At 36.4% G+C, this 22,964-nt stretch overlaps 1 protein-coding gene across 1 annotated transcript in view; it reads right to left on the bottom strand.

The window, feature by feature from the left end:
- Positions 1 to 22,964, bottom strand: part of Cmc1 (C-X9-C motif containing 1) — a 79,006-nt gene that overhangs the window by 44,266 nt on the left and 11,776 nt on the right. Inside the window, exon 2 of the mRNA XM_027932372.3 lies at positions 7,895 to 7,984. Coding sequence (XP_027788173.1) covers positions 7,895 to 7,984 — 90 coding nt within the window. The remainder of the gene's footprint in view (positions 1 to 7,894; positions 7,985 to 22,964) is intronic.

The following is a 22,964-nucleotide window of genomic DNA, read 5'->3' as shown; positions in this document are numbered from 1 at the left end:
TCCATTCATCTATTGAAGGATATCTAGGTTGATTCCACAATTTAGCTATTGTGAATTGTGCTGTTATAAACATTGATGTGGCTGTGTCACCATAGTATGTTGTTTTTAAGTTCTTTAGGTATAAACCAAGGAGTGGGATAGCTGAGTCAAATGGTGGTTTCATTTGAAGTATTTTAAGGAATCTCCATGCTGCTTTCCAGATTGGTTGCACCAATCTGCAGTTCCACCAACAATCTAAGAGTGTACCTTTTCCCCCACATCCTTGCCAACACTATTGTTGTTTGTGTCCTTAACAACTGCCATTCTGACTGGAGTAAGATGACATTTGATTTGCATTTCTCTAATTACTAGAGATGTTGAACAGTTTTTCATATATTTGTTGACCAATCATATATCTTCTTCTGAGAAGGATCTATTCAGTTCCTTAGCCAATTTATTGATTGGGTTTTTTGTTTGTTGGTTGGTTGGTTGGTTGGTTGGTTGGTTGGGTTTTTTTAGTGTTAAGTTTTTTGAGTTTTTTATACATCCTGGAAATTATACTATTTGACGTGCATGTGGTAATAATTTGCTCCCATTCTGTAGGCTCTCTATTCACCTGATTATTTCTTTTGCTGAGAAGAATATTTTCAGTTTGAAACCATTCCTTTTATTGATTCTTAATTTTATTTCTTGTGCTTTATGAAGTAGGGGCCTAATCTGACATGATGAAGATTTGGGTCTACTTTTTCTTCTATTATGTGCAGGGTCTCTGGTTTAATTCCTAGATCCTTTATTTACTTTGAGTTGAAGTTTGGGCATGGTGAGAGAGGGGTTTAATTTCATTTTGCTACATATGAATTTCCAGTTTTCCCAGCACCATTTGTTGAAGAGGCTATTATTTCTCCAATATATATTTGTGGCACCTTTGTCTAGTATGAGATGATAACTGTATTTATGTGGGTTTGTTTCTGTGTCCTCTACTCCGTACCATTGGTCTACAAGTCTATTTTGGTGCCAATACCATGATGTTTTTGTTACTATTGCTCTGTAGTATAGTTTAAGGTCTGGTATAGTGATGCCATCTACTTCACTCTTCTTACTAAGGATTACTTTGAATATTCCAGGTCTCTTATTTTTCCAGATGAATTTCATGATTGCTTTTTCTATTTCTATGAGGAATGACATGTGACTTCAGATTTACCCTAGACTTCACATCCCCTCAAAAAGAAAACCACAAAAATAAACTGAAAGGAGAAATACTAGGCTGCAACTGAAATCTATAATTGCTAATTCAAAATATTCTTCATAAAAAATAACACTACTTATTGACTCTATGAACTATAAAGGCAACAAAATCAAATGATATAATAAATATTATCTGTTTATAATGTAATAAATAGTATATGTTTAGACAATACAGTTCAAAGCAAGTTCCAGTTCCACCCACCAAAAGAGACTGAATATTTTTTTTAGTACTAGGGATTTTTTTAACCACCAAGCCACATCCCCAGCCCTTTTATGTTTTATTTTGAGACAAGGTCTTGCTACATTGCTGAGGCTGGCTTTGAACCTGAGATCCTCCTGCTCAGCCTCCCAAGTCACTGAGATTACAAGTGTGCACCACCTCACCCAGCAAGACTGATTAGTTTTTACATGGTTCTAAATGTTCCACTTTAACACATTCCAAAGTTTTGTACAAGCCAAGCTGCCTCCTTTATAATTCTCCCAACAGATGTATAAGATACATATTAGAATATATTTCACTAAAAATGTAATTATTTGTGGGAATTTACAAAAAGTTTACCAGTATCAGACTCTGATTATCAATTACAACAAGAGGATCATCAGATAGCTTAAGCAAAGCAAGATTTTGTACTTAGATTTTTAAAACAAGGGTATTATTTAAAGACCACAACTAATTTTTAATTAACTTCTCATTAGATACAAGAATTTAAGTCTATTACACAAAAAATAACTGAAAATTATTGTCAAGGAATACTATGATAATAAAAACTTTTTAATGAACTATTGGCAGAAAAGCTATGTCATGATTTATAATAATGTTTATTTATTTTAACAATTTTTTTTTTAGTTTCAAGCCATGCAAGTCTTTGTTTTGTGTTCAAATGTTGACTTTTCTCAATTATTATGACTTGTATAATTGGTTATTTAAAGTATCATATTCATATGTCCTGACAAAATTTCATGCTAACTTAGTCATTTAAATTAAGTACTTGCCATTTAAAAGATTTCACTGACTTCTCAAATTACAATATTCTGCACTTTCTCTGAGACAACAGCTTATCATTTTATTTAAGAGTATTTATATCTACTTACATATAATTTTGTTGCAAAATCATCCTGTTAATCAAAATAAAGAAATCACAGAAAGCCACCAGTTCTGATAACCGAAGTATGAATACATTAAGAAACCTGAGAACCACTAAATCAATAAGAAATAACCATCAGATACTTTGTTCACTTGTTTTAAGACTAATTCAGTATTATTTGTGATTCATATGAGTTTATTTGTCCTAATTCCACTGACATAACATTAGGCCTTAGTCATACACAAATATTGCTAGTTTTCAATGTCTATATGCAAAAAAGAGTTGACATAGTAGACATGATGCTGCTATCCTTAGAAAGGACTGCATGCAAGGTTGGCTCTTAGCTGGCAACTGAGAACTTGGATTTTGGGAATGCTCCCACCATTACCTAATTGATGGAGCAGCTTGCTGAGCCCAGACTGTTTGTGTAAACAATATGGCTCATGTTGTATACCTGCTTTCCTTCTGAGAGTATGAAATTTGGGTACATGTTAGGCAAAGGGTGCCCATCTGACCAATTCCCAATAAAAACTCAGAAGACTGAGTCTTTAATAGGCTTCCTGGGTAGGTAACATTTCATGTGTGTTGTCAAAATTTAATGTTTGAGGAATTGAGCACATTCTAAAAGATTCTACTGGGACAGGATTCTTAGAAGCTAGTTGTCTGTGAATTTTGTCCTATGTGCCTTTTCCCTTTACTGATTTTGCTTTGCATCTTTTAGGTGTAATAAATCTTAGCCATGATTAAGACTAAATGCTGAGTCTTATAAGTCTTCCTAGAATACAACTGAACCCAGGAATGGTCCTGGGGACCCCTGACAAAGGCCAGACAAGTCCAAGAAGGAGCAACTGTGTCTTTTATTTATGTATATTTTTTAGAGTATATACCATGGTCTTATATGTAACAGATACTCATCAATTTGATGTTTTTATATATTATTCTCTTATATGTTATCCAGACCAGTCTAAAGATATATTGATCTCCACCTCGGTGTTAGATAATATTGGTAAACTTATTAAATGACAAAAAAATGTGTAATAAAAATGGTACAGTTCAAACAATAAATGAGAAGTTTGGGGTAGGTTCAAGTAACACAGTTGCACAAAGACTGATCACTTGGAGAATGTAGTCTGTAACCCTCACACTTGTGTTAATGCTATTTTAACAGTTCTCTTCCTGTAAATTTCCTAAAGAATATCCTAAGTGTCCTTAATTTGATTTTCTTTTTTATCTATTCATATATCTTTGAAATTTAGCAAAAAGTAACATACTGCAGTTGTATGTGAGTGATAGTAGAGGGCAGGCATTTTACCAAGTTTCTGTGTTTTTTAAACACAGTTCTGTAATATTTCAAAAACACAAACAATCCATGCTTCCTTGTACTTTATATAATTCCTTCAGAACTATATCCCACTCATTGGAAAAAAGATCAAGAAGTCTATAAGAAAGTCACAAAACAAATACGAAGTAATGTAAAAGAAGGCCCATGAGATAGGAGAGTCAATGAGGAGGAGAATGCAGCTAAGTAAAATAAACTTCCAAGCTCTCTCATGACAAAATAATTTTTGGTCTTGATCTTTCATAGTAAAAATAAAGAAAAGCTCTTATTATTTTTAAAACAAACAACATTCAAGATAGAGACTTTATACCAAATGTCAACTATGTCCGTCAAAAGAACAACGGAATATAATGAGGAATTTCTTTTACAAAACACTGCAATTCAGCAACTGTTCCTCTTATGGAAGCCCTATTTCCAGAAGAAAATTTTAAATACTAAAATACAAAATACATACTTTGCCAGTAAATGTAACAAAAATATGTATTTTAAAAATATGATTAATACAGAAAATTTAAATCATTAATATAGTGAAGTGAAACAGCTGGGAAAAGGCACAACACTGAAAGCAATCTCCAGAGTTTGTCAAACCGTCTCCCTAAAACATGAGTTGGTAATTCCCAGATCCAAGAAAAACCATGATTCCATCACCACAGCTGGCAGAAGGGGATTTGTGTTTTGCTTTTGAGAAATAGGGAAAGTGGGAAAACTTAGAGATCTGGCCATTCTAGAATTTTCTGTCAATTCCATTTCCAGTGTGCTGATTGTGTTGAAGTCTACACATACACTTTAGTCATTTATTTCAATGGCTCTATTCACTACTAATAATATCACTGGTGAAATAATAAGTTGAATTTAAATCAATAACCTTTATTTTGCTATCAACAGTTTATAATCTTGTCAAAAAGCTTCACAATAATAAGATCACAGTTCTCTATGCTATATCTATCTTTATATCAAGACACCTCTACTAATCAAATCAACGAAGTTCCCAAAGAAAAGGTAGTACGCACTAGTTTTCTCTTCAAAAAGAAACATATACTTTGATGTTTCTTATTTTACATTCTTAAAAATATATTTTTTAAAGACAAACTCTATAGTTGATACCAGCTTAATAACACAAACACTACCGGTTATCCAAAAGCTGAAATTTTCCTTTTATAAAGTTATAGTTTTCATCATATTGAAATGAGTCAGTTACTATGACTATGTACAAATGTACTGTAGAATTAGAATAATGTAATTGTAGATCAAAGATAAATTTTACAAGCATTAACAATGAAATATTCTAAATGCTATCTGCTAAGACAAATTTTAATTGTTTAAATATTAGGTGAAATGTGCAACTCAGACTAAATCACTGTATAGTAAAAACCAATAGTGTATAGATAATGAAGGTATCATGGAAGCTGGTTAAAAAATTATAATGAATAGAGAACTAGTAAAAAAAAAAATATAGCAACCTGGCTGAAATTGATATTCATTAGGGTACTCTTCACATCAATAGGGAGCATTTGGACTCTGTGGTCTTTATCAGTGTCCCAGCTGGTAATGGTTGAAGGTTAATGCCTTACCCCATTCTGTTCAATTTTCTATCCTAATTAGCCCTCCAAATCTATAGCTGTGAGCACCAAGTGTCTGTGCTCAAAAGAAACTAATTAATGCTAGCAAATTAGATCAAGTCCAAAGATCCAACAGCCAAACTCTTAGTTAAATGCTCCTTGTTAATAGGAAGTGTAGCTGTCAATAACTGCTGTTGGTGACTATAATGAGGCATCTTTCTTTCATTGAAAGTGATTTCATTTCTCTTTGTCCCTGGAAAAGCTGTTCTATTCCCTTCACAAACCTAAGTTGCTGGCAGTATGACCCAATTCTTATGATCAGCTGGGTTGAAATGACATAAAAAAAAATTAAACAGAAAAGCTTTCCTACATAATCATGTTTCAGGCAGTTAGCAGAAAGTCAGATTACTTATTAAAATTCCTATATCTTTATCCAAGAACCATAAAATTAGCTTTTATGTAAATGCTTTTATGTAAAACCCTAATTATTTAATGAAACAAAAACTATAAATAGTAAATAAACTACAATGAAAGTGTCCCTATTCTAAATTACATCTTATTGTTAGCTTCAATGTAGCTTTCTTCTGCTGTTTAGGCAATACTAACATATATTCTTTTCTAATTCATATGGTTAAACAGAGGAAATATTAAGGATTATTGTTCTTTTATAAAATAATCAATTTTATATTCTAAAACACAATTTTGGACATGTGATCTAAAAAAAATCAACATATTATTACCACTTATTTTGAATTTCTTAAAATTCAAATATTAAAATATCAATTATGATATAGCATGCTTTCTAATAAGGGCAAATGCATTAACATACTAATATAACCCAAATCAATCTCAGATTTCCAGATGCTTAGTCTCCAGAAAAAAACAAAATTCCATTTAAGAAAACAAAACCCTAAACATGTCAACATCCTAAACAATCTAATTTTTGATTAAAAAAAATTTAAATAAGCATTTTCTTTTTTATACCATTGGCAACACACACAAGTATTAACAGTTTAGTTATTCTCTCTTCTTTCACTTAAATAGCCAAAAATAAAGGTTCTAAGAATAAGCAGAGTTCTGAAACCCACCTGAATCATAACCAGTAAAAAAAAAAGAAAGAAAGAAATCTATAATTGAGTAGCCTAGCTTTCTTTCATTCTAGCTACCAGGATTATGAGTTATAAAACAGAATAAATACAACCTATAACTTTAGACTGATGTATCAGTAACAAGTAAATTTTCCTAGCAGTGAAAAGTTAACCTTAAAACTTTATTATTCCATTTTGAAGTTTTTTCCTCCCTCACCTGAACAAGGATACATATTTTTGGAAGTTCTATGAGGCAAGTGAAAGGCTACCTCTTGAGAATGTCAGCATGATACCTGCTACTGCCAGATGTGCACTGAACCCTATCTGCAGGTGCCAATAGGTTAATTTCTCCTGATACCTGGAGTGGGGCTGAAAGATGCTTTTATTAAATAACTGACTGAAAGTAAAAGCAAGAATAATACCACAGAATGATTGTTATTTTAAATTACTAATTTGTAGATGGATTTAAAAACAGAATGCCACACAGAATAAGACATTTAACTTAAGAAACAGAAGTGATCATCACATATTGTTGAAGGGTAAGAAACTACTCTTATTTTATTGTCTCCATCCACAATCTGCAAAGAACATCCCCAAGGGTTAGAGGTGGGGAAGGCCAAGAAATGTTCTTTAGCATCCAAAAATTATTAGCACAGTCTTGAAACTAGAGTTGACACGACCTTGTTTGTCTGTTAAGAAGGTGCAGTGGAACTGCATTCCATTTCCTAGGAAGTATGGTGATCCCCAACAAAGATACTACAGGGGAAAGGGAAGAAGGGGAATGAAGAAAACAGACTATGTCAGTAAAGTATTACCACTTATTTTGAAGGTTATTCCAAATGGTAGTGTTTTTTTTTAAAGGAAAGTTCTACAGAAATATTGCCATCAGCTTTTTAATTACACATCATTTACAGATGTATTATGACCTCATTTTTTACCTATCACCACTGTTTGTACTTTCACTAGAATGTTACATATTAATCAACAATATCTAAAGTTTATAGTATATAGGAACATTTAAATGTTAACAATATTTTTTAAAGAAAATATTCATGTGTGGGAACCCGTAACATACATTTACATAAATATCCTTTACTTGGAAACATAAAATAAAACAAAACAAAATGAAACACACACATTAAAAACTCCCTAGACTCACTGTAGATCCTATTGGGATTCCATTAACAATTCAGTAATAGACAATAGTTCTAAGGAAATCATCTTAGTACATACACACGAATATGCTGATAGATGAAAAACAGGTACATGTTAGATTAGATGTTTGTTCTTTCCCTATCAAACTCACCAAAATAACTTGTTTCTCCAGAATACTCACACCGAGTTTTTCTCTATACATTACCATACTTGGTGGGGGAGAGTGTCTTTTTTACTAGTAATTTGGGAGAATATTTTTAAATTGTAAATGAATTGAACACTGCCTGGAAGTTCTGAAAGCTGAAATACTGGTATCTCAGTGAAAGGGTGAGAAGCAATTCATACATATTAATTCATTGACTACTTGACTCTGAGGCTAAGGATTAAATTCAGATCATATTATTAAAATTGAATTTGATCTTTATAGGAATATTGGATTCTTACCTTGAACTTGTTCAGAACACCTCTCTCTGGCCTTTTCTCTCATTATTTTGGGAATCAAAACATCTTTTTCAACATGTCTGAGATGCTGCTCTGGAGGAGAAAAAAAAAAAAAGATCCTTATTAAAGGCTGAAGTAAATCACCAGACGAGGAGAAAAAGAAGTACTCTAGTTTGTTAAAATAAAAGCTTCTATAAATATATTTTTAAACAGCTTTTACCAACTGATAAAACTGTGATTGTTTTACTCACTAAAAAGCATTGGAAATGTATTTTTGATATACAATACAATGTGAGGAACAAAGGCAACCATCTTACCAAACATTTCTGCAAACTATATTACAACACTTACTTGATCATGTAGATTGGTCAAAATTAAAGTAATTCATCATCATTTTCTTAATAAAATAATCCTCAAAAATAAGATTTTTATCGATACTGAGATTTATAGCTAGATGGAAGAGATACAAGATTAAGTGATATAAGAATAGTTTGTCTACCTAGTAAAAAGAGTAGCCTAAGAAAGAACTGGCAGAAGAAAAAGTAGAACTGCAGATCCATATACAAAACAAAGTATTTAAGACTTCTGTTCATATTAAACAGAACTTCCACCATAAGACAAAAGGAGCAACTGCTACAGCATCCTGCCTGCTTCTTAAATTCTCAAAGTGCCCTGAAAAACAAAGAAGAGCTAAGCATCCTTGGTGAAAATAAATAACAAAGAATCTCTGAAAGACAAAAAGGCAGGTGAAATTGGATTAAAGGAGACAATCACATTTCCACAGAGCACCCAGGAAAAAACTGATGCTAAAAGTGGGTGGTGCTCTTTGCTCTGAAGTAGTAAACACACAGAGCAAGAAACTTCCCTTGAGGAAACTGGTTATTTGATGAAGTAACTCAGTGGAGCCAAATAGCTACCTTCTTTGCTGCTGTCAGACCATGGGTGAAAGAAGGAAATAAAGATATTTATTCCCAAAAGATCAAGAAGTTTCCCAGTACCCAGTGACACTCAGAAGACTAGGAATCCCTAAACTCCTATGAACTGATATATATTTTCAGAAAGGAGAACAAAAAAGCTCTCAAAAAGCAAACAAGATCAACAACAACAACAACAAAAATCCAAGAATCACCTAAATTTGGTGAAGGGCAACACAGTGAAACAGGAAATCCAATCACAATTAATCAAAAAGTAAACGATCCCTGAAAGGGTTAAAAGAGTAAAGAAAATAAGATTTTAGAAAAAGTAAAATAAATATCTTTAGGCAAATAAAAAGACAGGAGTCTTTGGATGGAAAAAGACCATGGATATTCAAATGCACTTTGATGGAATATCTGAAACCCAAAAGTCAAAATTTTGTGTTAGAATTTTTTTCCATTTTGACAAGTAATGGGAATCAGATGTGCATCATGTCTCCCTGGCAAATGTACGCAACTAGACAATGAAACAACTGCAAGGTTGTGAGAGAATTACTTTATATGTAAAAAAACTATAGTAAGGTAAGCCACCAATTAAAAGTTAGGTTAAAGACACTTTCAGACATGTAGAAACTAAAATGTTTACCTCCTTCAAACCCAACAGAAAAAGAAGTAATTTCCTTAACACTTTGGTTGTGCAACAACTACTAATCAAACGAAGTGATGTAGAACAATAAACATTTTATTATGCTTAAGGTTCCTATAGTCAGAGGGGCCTCATCCAGGAACACTCAAATGACAGATGTTAATTTTAACAGAGGCAAAAGCTGTGACTGCTTGCAAAATTATTTCTTTCACCACTTGCATATCTGATATCTGGGCTGGAATAAGGAAGGGCTCAGTTAGAACTGTAAACCAGATAACCTACACATGGCCTGTGTTAGACCAAAATGCCTGAGAAAAATATGTAGGAGGAAAAGTTTATTTTGAATCACAAGTTCAGAGGTTCAATACCCAGATGGCCAATTCCACTGCTCTGAGCCGGAGGTGAGGAAGCACATCAGGTGCAAGAGCCCCTAAGAGGAAAGCTGCTCAGCTTGTGGTGGGGTCAGGAAGCAGAGGGAGGAAGAGAAAGGGTCCCACAGGAAAGATGAAACCTTGTAAAGGTACCACTAGTGTCCTACCTCCTCTAGCCACACCCCTCTGCCTAAAGTTACCACCTGGTAGGTCCATTCAAACTACAATAGACTGATTAGGTTACAACACATGATCCATTCACTGAACATTATTGCACTAATATAGGAGCTTTTGGGGGATACCTCATATCCAAACCATAACATGCCCTCTCCATTTGGTTTGGCTTCTTGCAGTAAGACAAATGGGTCCTGAGAAAGAACAATCTCATAAGCAATGTCTGCAGATCAAGCATTTCAACACAATCAAGTGAACACTCCATCTGGCCTTTTCTGACTTTGTCATGGAAGCCATGCAACACTATTCCTAATACATTATATGATTTCAAGTAATTAAGGACAGCCCACGTTCAAGTGGGGGTAGGGGTAGGCACTATTCTTTGTGTCAAAGCCACCTTATCAAAGAGCCTGAGGGATGGGATGCAATCTCTGTAAAATAAAACCTATGACTAGAAGTGATAGAGAAAATACTTTATTAAAATAAAGATGAATCCATGATGCATATATGTGAAATATATAAAGCATATTAGAAAAATATACATGTAAATTTTTGTCATATTTTTATTGGTGAATTACAATTGTACATAATAGTGGGATTTGTTGTTACATATTTGTACATACACGCCATATAACTATATGATTTGTCTATTTCCCAATGCTTCCTCTTTCCCTCTCCACCTCCCTCATCAGGGTTCCTTGTGTCTAAGGATCTCCTTTCAATTTTCATGACCCCCAACCCACTCTTTCCTTTTACTATCTACTTTCCATATATCAGAGAAAACATATGACCCTTGATTTTGAGTTATTTTGATTAACATAATGTTTTCAAGTTTATTTTCCTGCAAATGACATGCATAGGATGTCATCTAACTACATGAGGCTTTTGTGAATGGAATTGTTTCCCTGGTTCCTTTCTCAGCAGATTCATTATTGGTGTAAAGGAAAGCTACTGATTTCTATATGCTGATTTTGTAACCCGCTACTTTGATGAAGCTCTAGTAATCTTTTGGTGGAGCTTTTTGGATCTTCTAAGTATAGGATCATATCATCTACAAACAGGGATAATTTGACTTCTTTCTTCTCTATTTTTATCCCTTTTATTTCCTTTTCTTGCCAAAATTGTCTTGCTTTAAATTTATGTTTTAAAATTATAAAACACTTGAATAACATTATCAACTAACTTAAACTAATATTTACTGACTACTCCACTAAAGATCAGCAGAACATTTATCAAAATAACATATTTTGGCTATAAAACAAATCTCAGTAAATCTGAAAAAATTCAAACTATTTAAGTATGTTCCTAGATACCAATGTAATTAGAAATCAATAACAGAAAGATCTTTGGATAATTTCCAAATATTTGCAAGCTAACTAATACTCTTATAAATAACTCATAGATCCTAAGATATCCAAAAGAAAAATTGGAAAATATTCTAAAATAAATGAAAATGAAAGCAGCATATCAAAATTGGTGTGATGCAGCTAACGGAAATTTGTAGAACTAAAAGCCAGCATACAAAAAGAAATATCTTAAATCAGCTTAAATTTCTACCTTGAGAAGTCAAGAAAAAAGGGACTGGGATTGTGGCTCAGTGATAGAGCACTAGCCTAGCATGTGAGAGACACTGGGTTCGATCCTCAGCACCACATAAATATAAATAAAATAAAGGTATTGTGTCCAACTAAAACTAAAAAAAAAAAAAAAAAAAAAAAAAAAATTTAAAGAAAAGATAAATTAACATGAAGCAAGCAAAAAAATATAATGATAAAACTCAAAGCAGAAATCAATTAAACAAAAGCAAAAATAAAAAATACACACACACACAATTGAAACAAAATCAATGAAACCAAAACTGGTTACTTGAAAAGATCATTAAAATTAATAAACCACCAGCCAAAGTAAAACCACAAGTCACAAACTCCAATATCACTCCAAAAATGATAAACATTTTTAAAGGGTAATAAAAGAATATTAAGTACAAATTTAGGCAAATAAATTTGAGAACTACAAATGACATGAACAAATTCCTTTAAAAATACAACCAACACTTATTCAATATATTTGTTAAAGAAAATGAATTTAAAGTTAAAAGAAAATTCCAGGCCCAGATAGTCTCCCTGATGATTGGCTGAATATTTAAGAAAAAAAATTATCAATTCTACAAAAATTCTTCATCCAGAAAATTACTCTTAGCCAGCATTACCCTGATACCAAAACCAGACAAAGATATAACAACAATAACAAAAAAAAAAAAACCAGCATCTTAATAACCTCATAAATGAAGATGGAAATGTATTACAAAAGATTAAAAATTGAACCTAGTAATATATAAAAAGATAAAACCTCATAATCAAGTAGAGTTTATCACAGAATAAAAGAGTTCACTTAATATTAAAACATCAGTAAGTATACTAATAATATTTTAAAAAGGAAAAACAAGCCCGGTGTGGTGGTGCACACCTGTAATCCCAGCAGCTCAGGAGGCTGAGACAAGAGGATCTCAAGTTCAAAGCCAGCCTCACCAAAAGCAAAGTACTAAGCAATTCAATGAGACCCTATCTCTAAATAAAATACAAAATAGGGCTGGGGGATATGGCTTACTGGTCAAGTGCCCCTGAGTTCAATCCCCAGTGCCAAAAAAGTAAAAAATTTAAAAAATTAAAAATAAAAATAAGAAAAGGAAAAACACAGGGTAAACACAATACGTAAATCAAAGGGGACACTCAAAAACGAAAAAGAAAGTATTTTCTCTGATCATAAATAATAAGAAAATCCCCTAACTCCTGGTAATTTAACAGTACATCTGCAAATAATCTACAGGTCAGAAAAGAAGTGTAAAAGATTAAAAATTAAAAAATAAACCAACTTTGTGAGAAAGCTAGGGTACTGATGGGAAAACTGATAGCAATAAACTCTCATAGTAGAAAAGTGTCAAACTAATATCCTAAGCTTCCACTTGATGAAACTAGAAAAAGGAAAAAATGAACTTTATATAAGGAGAATAATAACAAAGAACAGAAAGCAATAAATTTGACAAAAGAAATACAAATGAGATAAACACACTGAAGCCCAGATGGCTTAATTAATAAATTTTCTAAAATATTTAAAGAACAGATAATGGAAAAGATGGCGGCGAGGGGAGTGCATTGCCCCCGTGTGCTGCTTCACTGTGTGGGAGTATGACAAGTCAGGACGGCTAAAGGATATCTTGTTAGGAATTTCCAGCAATAGTGGGGTGCTCCGGAACCTGGAGGAAGGATTTCCATCGCACGAGGATCAGCTACGGGGACTCAAACGCGAGAGGTTTGTCGCACTGCTTATTCAGCAAATCGGCCCGAGGCTAGAATCTGCAGCTTGCGCTGGGATACAGACGCAGGGTTACAGCGCTGCAGTTTCTGCCAGCCGCGCAAGCACCGTACTCAGGGCTGAATTCTGGGTTCGAGACGGGGGAAGGAAGCGGTCCATCTCGGTTCTCCACACCGGTCAGACCACAGAGGAGGCCAGCAGCCACCATGTTGGTAAACTGACGTCACCACCGCTGTTTTCGACTGACCGCAGCTCATTCAGCCATAGAACAGGTAATTTCAGGCTGCAATTCGCCTGCGGCTTGCAGACAGATTGCTAGGGCTCAGCGCCTGGGTGCTTCTTAGAACCTGATCTTATCGGAGTGAATACCCAGCGCGGGGCGGCCGAGTTCCGGCTCCCGGAACCGCCCTGGCCCAGGGCTGCTGAGCCTGCGGAGGCTGCTTCTTGGAACCTGCGCCTACCAGAGCATACAACAAGCACTAAGCAGCCGAATTACGGCTCCCAGAACTGAGCCCGCGGGGACTGCTTCTTGGAGCTTACATTTATAGGAGCTTACACCGAGCACGGAGTGGCCGAGTTCCGGCTCCCGGAACTTCCCTGGCCCGGGGCTAGGAGCCCGCGGAAACTGCTTCTCGGTCCGGGTCCTGCTGAGGGCCAGTCAGGACTCACCCGGTGCTTTGGTTGCCCGGCAAGGGGAACGAAATGCTGCCATTCGCATAGGATACCAACATGGCAGAGATCTGATGTCTGCAGAAAGCGGCGGAGGAGGGAACTTCATCAATACCAGTGGTGACATAAGCAGTTGGTCTCCTGGTAGGGGGCGTGAGGCACAGTCACCCGAGTCTCCTCAATTTGTCGTCGAGCCAGAGGGAAGGAGCCGGGCCGCCGCCAGCGCCCGGAGCAGGCCCAGTGGCTCGCGAGCGTGGTGACCGCGTGACCCCAATTGGAGAGGGGGCGGAGCGGAGCCGCCACCCGCAACCGCAAGGTGGGCAGACCCGCGACCCAGTGGTACATGGGCGTGGTAGGAGGGGCAGGGCAGAGCCGCGGTTCGCGCTTGCAAGGTAAACAGACCTGTGACAGCCTAGTGGGTCAGGCCCAGTGGCCTGCCAGTGTGGTACACACGTCACCCCAACTGGAGTAGGGGCAGAGCAGATCCTTCTCCCACGCCCGGACCAGGCCCTGCCGGTGTGGGGGTCACGTGACCCCAATTGGAGTGGGGGCGGAGCGGAACCGCCACCCGTGCCCGCAGGGTGAGCAGACCAGTGATCAACCTGCAGATCAGGCCCAGGGGTCCGCAGGCGTGGTAGGAGGGGCAGGGCAGATCCGCCGCCCGCGCCTCCAAGGTAGGCAGACCTACAACAGACCAGCGGATCAGGCCCAGGAGCCTGCCGGCGTGGTACAAACACCACCCTAATTGGAGTAGTGGCAGAGCAGAGTCGCCGCCCGTGCCAGGAACAGGCCCAGCGTCCTGCAGGCGGGGTAGTCACGACACCCCAATTGGAGTAGGGGCAGAGCAGAGCCTCCACCCGTGCCCGAAAGGTGGGCAGATCTGCGACCGACCAGCGGGACAGGCCCAGTGGCCTGCCGGTACGACAGACACGTCACCCCATTTGCAGTAGGGGCAGGGTAGAGCCGCCGCCCGCGCCTGCAGGGTAGGCAAACCTGCAACCGACCGGCGGATCAGGCCCGGTGGCCTGCCGGCGTGGTACACTCGTCACCCCAATTGGAGTAGGGGCAGAACAAAGCCGCCACCAGCTCCCAGAACAGGCCCAGTGACCTGCCGGCGTGGTAGCCACGACACCCCAATTGGAATAAGGAGAGAGCAGAGCCGCCGCCCGCACCTGCAGGAAAGATACACAAGCAGTATGAAAAGACAAGGAAAGAAAGGACCACAAGCAATGCAGGTCAACGCAACTTTAGAAGAGGTAACAGCTGCAGCAGATGGAATGTCAGATAAAGAATTCAGGATATACATGCTTCAGATGATCTGGAGTATCAAGGAAGACATTAAACAGCAAAATCAGACAATGAAAGATCACTTCGACAACGAATTACGCAAACAAATCCAGGAAGCAAAGGATCAACTATACAGGGAGATAGAGGTTATAAAAAACAAACAAACAGAAATCCTAGAAATGCAGGAAGCAATAAACCAACTTAAAAACTCAATGGAGAATACTACCAGCAGAGTAGAACACTTAGAAGATAGAACATCAGACAATGAAGACAAAGTATTTCAACTGGAAAAGAACATAGACAGCTCAGCAAGACTGTTAAGAAACCATGAGCAGAACATCCAAGAAATATGGGATAACATTAAGAGACCAAACTTAAGAGTCATTGGGATACAGGAAGGGACAGAGCTCCAAACCAAAGGAATGAGAAGTCTATTCAATGAAATAATACAAGAAAACTTCCCAGACTTGAAGAATGAGACAGAATCCCAAATCCTAGACGCCTACAGGACGCCGAATGTGCAAAATCATAAGAGATCCACACCTAGACACATTATAATGAAGATGCCCAACATACAGAATAAGGAGAGAATTTTAAAAGCTACAAGAGAAAGGAAGCAGATTACATTTAGGGGTAAGCCAATCAGGATAACAGCTGATCTTTCAACACAGACTCTGAAAGCTAGAAGATCCTGGAATAACATATTTCAAACACTGAAAGAAAATGGGTTCCAACCAAGAATTGTGTATCCAGCGAAATTAAGCTTCAGGATGGAGGATGAAATTAAAACCTTCCACGATAAACAAAAGTTTAAAGAATTCGCAGCTAGAAAACCATCTCTTCAAAACATCCTCGCCAAAGCATTACAGGAAGAGGAAAAGGAAAATAACAATGAAAACCAACAGTGGGAGGTAGGACAGTAAAGGGGGGGGGGGGGAATAATCAAAGAGGAAAACAAACCATGTTTAGTAACAGAAATAAACAAATATGGCTGGAAGAACAACCCATATCTCAATAATAACCCTAAATGTTAATGGCTTAAACTCACCAATTAAGAGACACAGGCTAGTAGAATGGATCACAAAACAAGACCCAACAATACGCTGCCTACAGGAGACGCATTTGATAGGAAAAGACTTACATAGGCTGAAGGTGAAAGGTTGGGAAAAATCATATCACTCATATGGACTTCGGAAACAAGCAGGAGTGTCCATACTCATATCAAATAAAATAGATTTCAAGCCAAAGTTAATCAAAAGAGATAAAGAGGGACACTACATACTGCTTAAGGGAACCATACACCAACAAGACATAACAATCATAAATATTTATGCCCCAAACAATGGTGCAGCTATGTTCGTCAAACAAACTCTTCTCAAGTTCAAGAGTCTAATAGACCACCATACCATAATCATGGGAGACTTCAACACACCTCTCTCGCCACTGGACAGATCTTCCAAACAAAAGTTGAATAAGGAAACTATAGAACTCAATAACACTATTAATAACCTAGACCTAATTGACATATATAGAATATACCACCCAACATCAAGCAGTTACACTTTTTTCTCAGCAGCACATGGATCCTTCTCAAAAATAGATCATATATTATGTCACAGGGCAACTCTTAGACAATATAAAGGAGTAGAGATAATACCATGCATCCTATCTGATCATAATGGAATGGAACTGAAAATCAACGATAAAAGAAGGTAGGAAAAAGAATACATCACTTGGAGAATGAACAATAGGTTACTGAATGATCAATGGGTTATAGAAGACATCAAGGAGGAAATTAAAAAATTCTTAGAGATAAATGAAAACACAGACACAACATATCGGAATCTATGGGACACATTGAAAGCAGTTCTAAGAGGAAAATTCATTGCTTGGAGTTCATTCCTTAAAAAAAGAAAAAACCAACAAATAAATGATCTCATACTTCATCTCAAAATCCTTGAAAAAGAAGAGCAAAACAACAGCAAAAGAAGTAGAAGGCAAGAAATAATTAAAATCAGAGCTGAAATTAATGAAATCGAAACAAAAGAAACAATTGAAAAAATTGACAAAACTAAAAGTTGGTTCTTTGAAAAAATAAACAAAATCGACAGACCCTTAGCGATGCTAGTGAAGAGAAGAAGAGAGAGAACTCAAATTACTAGCATACGGGATGAAAAAGGCAATATCACAACAGACACTTCAGAAATACAGAAGATAATCAAAAATTATTTTGAATCCTTATACTCCAACAAATTAGAAGATAGTGAAGGCATAGATAAATTTCTTAAGTCATATGATCTGCCCAGATTGAGTCAGGAGGATATAGAAAACCTAAACAGACCAATATCAATTGAGGAAATAGAAGAAACCATAAAAAGACTACCAACTAAGAAAAGCCCAGGTCCAGATGGGTATACAGCAGAATTTTACAAAACCTTTAAAGAAGAACTAATACCAATACTTTTCAAGCTACTTCAGGAAATAGAAAAGGAGGGAGAACTTCCAAATTCATTCTATGAGGCCAACATCACCCTGATACCTAAACCAGACAAAGACACTTCAAAGAAAGAAAACTACAGACCAATATCTCTAATGAACCTAGATGCAAAAATCCTCAATAAAATTCTGGCGAATCGGATACAAAAACATATCAAAAAAATTGTACACCATGATCAAGTAGGATTCATCCCTGGGATGCAAGGCTGGTTCAATATACGGAAATCAATAAATGTTATTCACCACATCAATAGACTTAAAAATAAGAACCATATGATCATCTCGATAGATGCGGAAAAAGCATTTGACAAAGTACAGCATCCCTTTATGTTCAAAACTCTAGAAAAACTAGGGATAACAGGAACATACCTCAATATTGTAAAAGCAATCTATGCTAAGCCTCAGGCTAGCATCATTCTGAATGGAGAAAAACTGAAGGCATTCCCTCTAAAATCTGGAACTAGACAGGGATGCCCTCTCTCTCCACTTCTGTTCAACATAGTTCTGGAAACACTGGCCAGAGCAATTAGACAGACGAAAGAAATTAAAGGCATAAAAATAGGAAAAGAAGAACTTAAATTATCACTATTTGCAGATGATATGATTCTATACCTAGCAGACCCAAAAGGCTCTACAAAGAAACTATTAGAGCTAATAAATGAATTCAGCAAAGTGGCAGGATATAAAATCAACACGCATAAATCAAAGGCATTCCTGTATATCAGCGACAAATCCTCTGAGTTGGAAATGAGGACAACCACTCCATTCAAAATATCTTCAAAAAAAATAAAATACTTGGGAATCAACCTAACAAAAGAGGTGAAAGACTTATACAATGAAAACTACAGAACCCTAAAGAGAGAAATAGAAGAAGATCTTAGAAGATGGAAAAATATACCCTGTTCATGGATAGGCAGAACTAACATCATCAAAATGGCGATATTACCAAAAGTTCTCTATAGGTTTAATGCAATGCCAATCAAAATCCCAACGGCATTTCTTGTAGAAATAGAGAAAGCAATCATGAAATTCATATGGAAAAATAAAAGACCCAGAATAGCAAAAACAATGCTAAGCAGGAAGTGTGAATCAGGCGGTATAGCGATACCAGACTTCAAACTATACTACAGAGCAATAGTAACAAAAACAGCATGGTACTGGTACCAAAACAGGCGGGTGGACCAATGGTACAGAATAGAGGACACAGAAACCAATCCACAAAACTACAACTATCTTATATTTGATAAAGGGGCTAAAAGCATGCAATGGAGGAAGGATAGCATCTTCAACAAATGGTGCTGGGAAAACTGGAAATCCATATGCAACAAAATGAAACTGAATCCCTTTCTCTCGCCATGCACAAAAGTGAATTCAAAATGGATCAAGGAGCTTGATATCAAATCAGAGACGCGCCGTCTGATAGAAGAAAAAGTTGGCTACGATCTACAGTCGGTGGGGTCGGGCTCCAAATTCCTCAATAGGACACCCATAGCACAAAAGTTAATAACTAGAATCAACAAATGGGACTTACTCAAACTAAAAAGTTTTTTCTCAGCAAAAGAAACAATAAGAGAGGTAAATAGGGAGCCTACACCCTGGGAACAAATCTTTACTCCTCACACTTCAGATAGAGCCCTAATATCCAGAGTATACAAAGAACTCAAAAAATTAGACAATAAGAAAACAAACAACCCAATCAACAAATGGGCCTCTGAACAGACACTTCTCAGAGGAGGACATACAGTCAATCAACAAGTACATGAAAAAATGCTCAACATCTCTAGCTGTCAGAGAAATGCAAATCAAAACCACCCTAAGATACCATCTCACTCCAGTAAGATTGGCAGCCATTAGGAAGTCAAACAACAACAAGTGCTGGCGAGGATGTGGGGAAAAGGGTACACTTGTACACTGCTGGTGGGACTGCAGATTGGTGCAGCCAATTTGGAAAGCAGTATGGAGATTTCTTGGAAAGCTGGGAATGGAGCCACCATTTGACCCAGCTATTCCCCTTCTTGGTCTATTCCCTAAAGACCTAAAAAGAGCATGCTACAGGGACACTGCTACATCGATGTTCATAGCAGCACAGTTCACAATAGCAAGACTGTGGAACCAACCTAGATGCCCTTCAATAGACGAATGGATAAAAAAAATGTGGCATTTATACACAATGGAGTATTACTCTGCATTAAAAAATGACAAAATCATAGAATTTACAGGGAAATGGATGGCATTAGAGCAGATTATGCTAAGTGAAGCTAGCCAATCCCTAAAAAACAAATGCCAAATGTCTTCTTTGATATAAGGAGAGTAACTAAGAACAGTGTAGGGACGAAGAACAGGAGAAGAAGATTAACATTTAACAGGGATGAGAGGTGGGAGGGAAAGGGAGAGAGAAGGGAAATTGCATGGTAATGGAAGGAGACCCTCAGGGTTATACAGTGGAGGAGGTAGAGAGAGAGGAGGGGAGGGGAGGGGAGAGGTGGGGAGGGGGGAGGGGGGAGGATGGGAAAGGCAGTGGAGCACAACAGATACTAGTATGGCAATTTGTAAATCAATGGATGTGTAACTGATGTGATTCTGCAATCTGTGTATGGGGTGAAGGTGGGAGTTCATAACCCACTTGAATCAAAGTGTGGAATATGATATGTCAAGAAATTTGTAATGTTTTGAACAACCCACAATAAAAAATTTAAAAAAAAAAAAATAAAAAATAAAGAACAAACAAGCTCCAATTTTACAGTGTCTTCCCAACACATTTTAGGAAACCAACACTACCTTTATACCAAAAGGAAACACGGTATTTATAAAAGAGACATACACATACCTCACAGTCCAATATCCCTCATGAACACAGATCAAACAACCTCAACAATGTAATCTCAGCAAACTGAACACATCAAAATATAAAAGAAGAAATATACCACAGCTAAATTGGGCTTATTCCAGCAATACAAGACTGATTCACTTATCTAAAACTTTATTCAATATGATACATTATATTAATAGCTTATAAAAAGAAAATTATATAATCACACCAATTGATACAGTAAGAGACTGGACAAAATCCAATATACATTCATAAAACTAAATGAACAAAAAAGTCTTCAATAAACTAAGAATAGAAGAAAATGTCTCTAACTCAATTAAGTATCTGCAGCCAGGCATGGTGGGGCAGGCCTGTAATTCTAGCAGCTCAGGAGGCTGAGGCAGGAGGATCCCCAGTTCAAAGCTAGGAGCTAAGCAACTCAGTGAGACCCTGTCTCTAAACAAAATACAAAATAGGGCTGGGGATGTGGCTCAGTGGTTGAGTGCCCCTGAGCTCAATTCCCAGTACCAAAAAAAAAAAAAAAAGAGTATCTGCAAGATACTATCAACAGAAGGCTGAGGCAGGAGGATGGAGAGTTCAAAGCCAGCCTCAGCAACTTAAGAAGGCCCTAGGCAATTCAGCAGCAATTTAGGCCCTGTCTCTAAATATATATATAAAGATCTCTCTCTCTCTCTCTCTCTCTCTCTCTCTCTCTCTCTCTCTCTCTATATATATATATATATATATATATATATATATATATAAAAGGCTACAGAATGCAGCTCAGTGATTAAGCACCCAGTAGAAAAAAAAATCTGTAAAAAACCTACAGCTAACATCACACTGGGTGGCAAAACCCAAAACACTTTCTTTGTAAGAGCAGGAACATAAAATAATACTACATAGAACTGGTTGGGAATGTAACTAAGTAGTAGAATGCTTGCGTAGCACACACAAGGCCCTGGGTTAGATCCCCTAAATTGCAAAAAGAAAAAATGACGTATACTACTATATACACACCTATTAATGTGTATTAGAACTGGTGAAAACTGAAAAGCACTATAATCTCATTAAAGTATGATACCAACTTCAATTTCCTGGTTTTGATATTTTACTACAAATTTTATGTCACTCCTAGGAAAATAGGATAACCTTACATGAGACACTATGTATTACTTTTTACAACTTAACGTGAAGTCTTCATTACTTCAAAATAAAAAGCCAAAGGAAAAAAAACTTATGGAAGAAATCATGAGAAAATCTTCATGACAGAATTAGGCAAAGAGCTATATATGATACAAATATATGATCTATAAAAGAAAAAGAAATCAATAAATTTGACTTCACCAAATTTACAGACATTTCCTCTGTGAAAGTTCATTTACAAATCTCATTTCTGACAAAGGAGCTGTACTTGGAATATATGAGGAATTCCTTAAACTCAACAGTAGGAAACCAACAACCCAATTAGAAATAGGCAATTGATTTGAACAGACACTATACCAGGATATGGAAATGGAAAATAAGTCTAGGAAGAGATGCTCAATATTATAGGCAATTAGGGAAATCCAAATTAAAACTACAAACAGATGCTACTCAAGACCTATTAAAATAGATGAAATTTAAAAAATAACAATTTACCAAGGACTGACAGGAATACAGAGCAAATGGGTCTGAAGGGAACAATACTGTACAGTCACTGTGAAGTATGCACCTTCTCACAAAGTTTAGCAAAAACTAACCCTACAACTCAACAAATGCACTCCCCAGGATTTATCCTAAAAAAATGAAAACAAAAATCTACATAAAAATGTCATTGTAGCTTTATCTGTAATACCAAAACCTAGAAATAACACAAAAATCGTTCAACAGGTCAATGAATAAACAATGTTCATCTAGAAAGTTAAATATTCCTCAGCAATAAAACAAAATGAACTTTTAATACACAATAACAACTCAGATGGGCTTTAAGGACATTATGCTAAATAGAAAAAAAAAGATAATCCTAAAGGCTACATAGTATATAATTCCATTGATATAAAATTATGGAAGTAACAAAATTATAGCAATGGAAAACATTAGTGAGGGTGACGCTATTAGGAGGTAATAAGGGATTTTCTTAGTGGTAATGGTACAGCTCTGTACGCTGTGGTCATGGTTACTTAAATCTTGCTTAAATCTTCACATGGGATAAAATGTCATAACTATAACTAAGATATGTATGTATCTGAGTCAACAGTATCATGCCAATGTCTTTATCATAGCATTGTGCCCCCAACATTTTTTTTCACTTTTTCCCTAAAAGGAGCCTTTTATTGATATTTATTCCTAATGTCCCCCATAAAATATTAACATCAAAAATATATTTAAAAGTTACATACTGAATATGTAACAG

The sequence above is a fragment of the Marmota flaviventris genome, chromosome 1 (genome assembly GCF_047511675.1).
Source record: "Marmota flaviventris isolate mMarFla1 chromosome 1, mMarFla1.hap1, whole genome shotgun sequence".
Lineage (NCBI taxonomy): Eukaryota > Metazoa > Chordata > Mammalia > Rodentia > Sciuridae > Marmota > Marmota flaviventris.
Note: the sequence above shows the minus strand (reverse complement) of the source record. Positions and strands in the feature narration are given on the sequence as shown.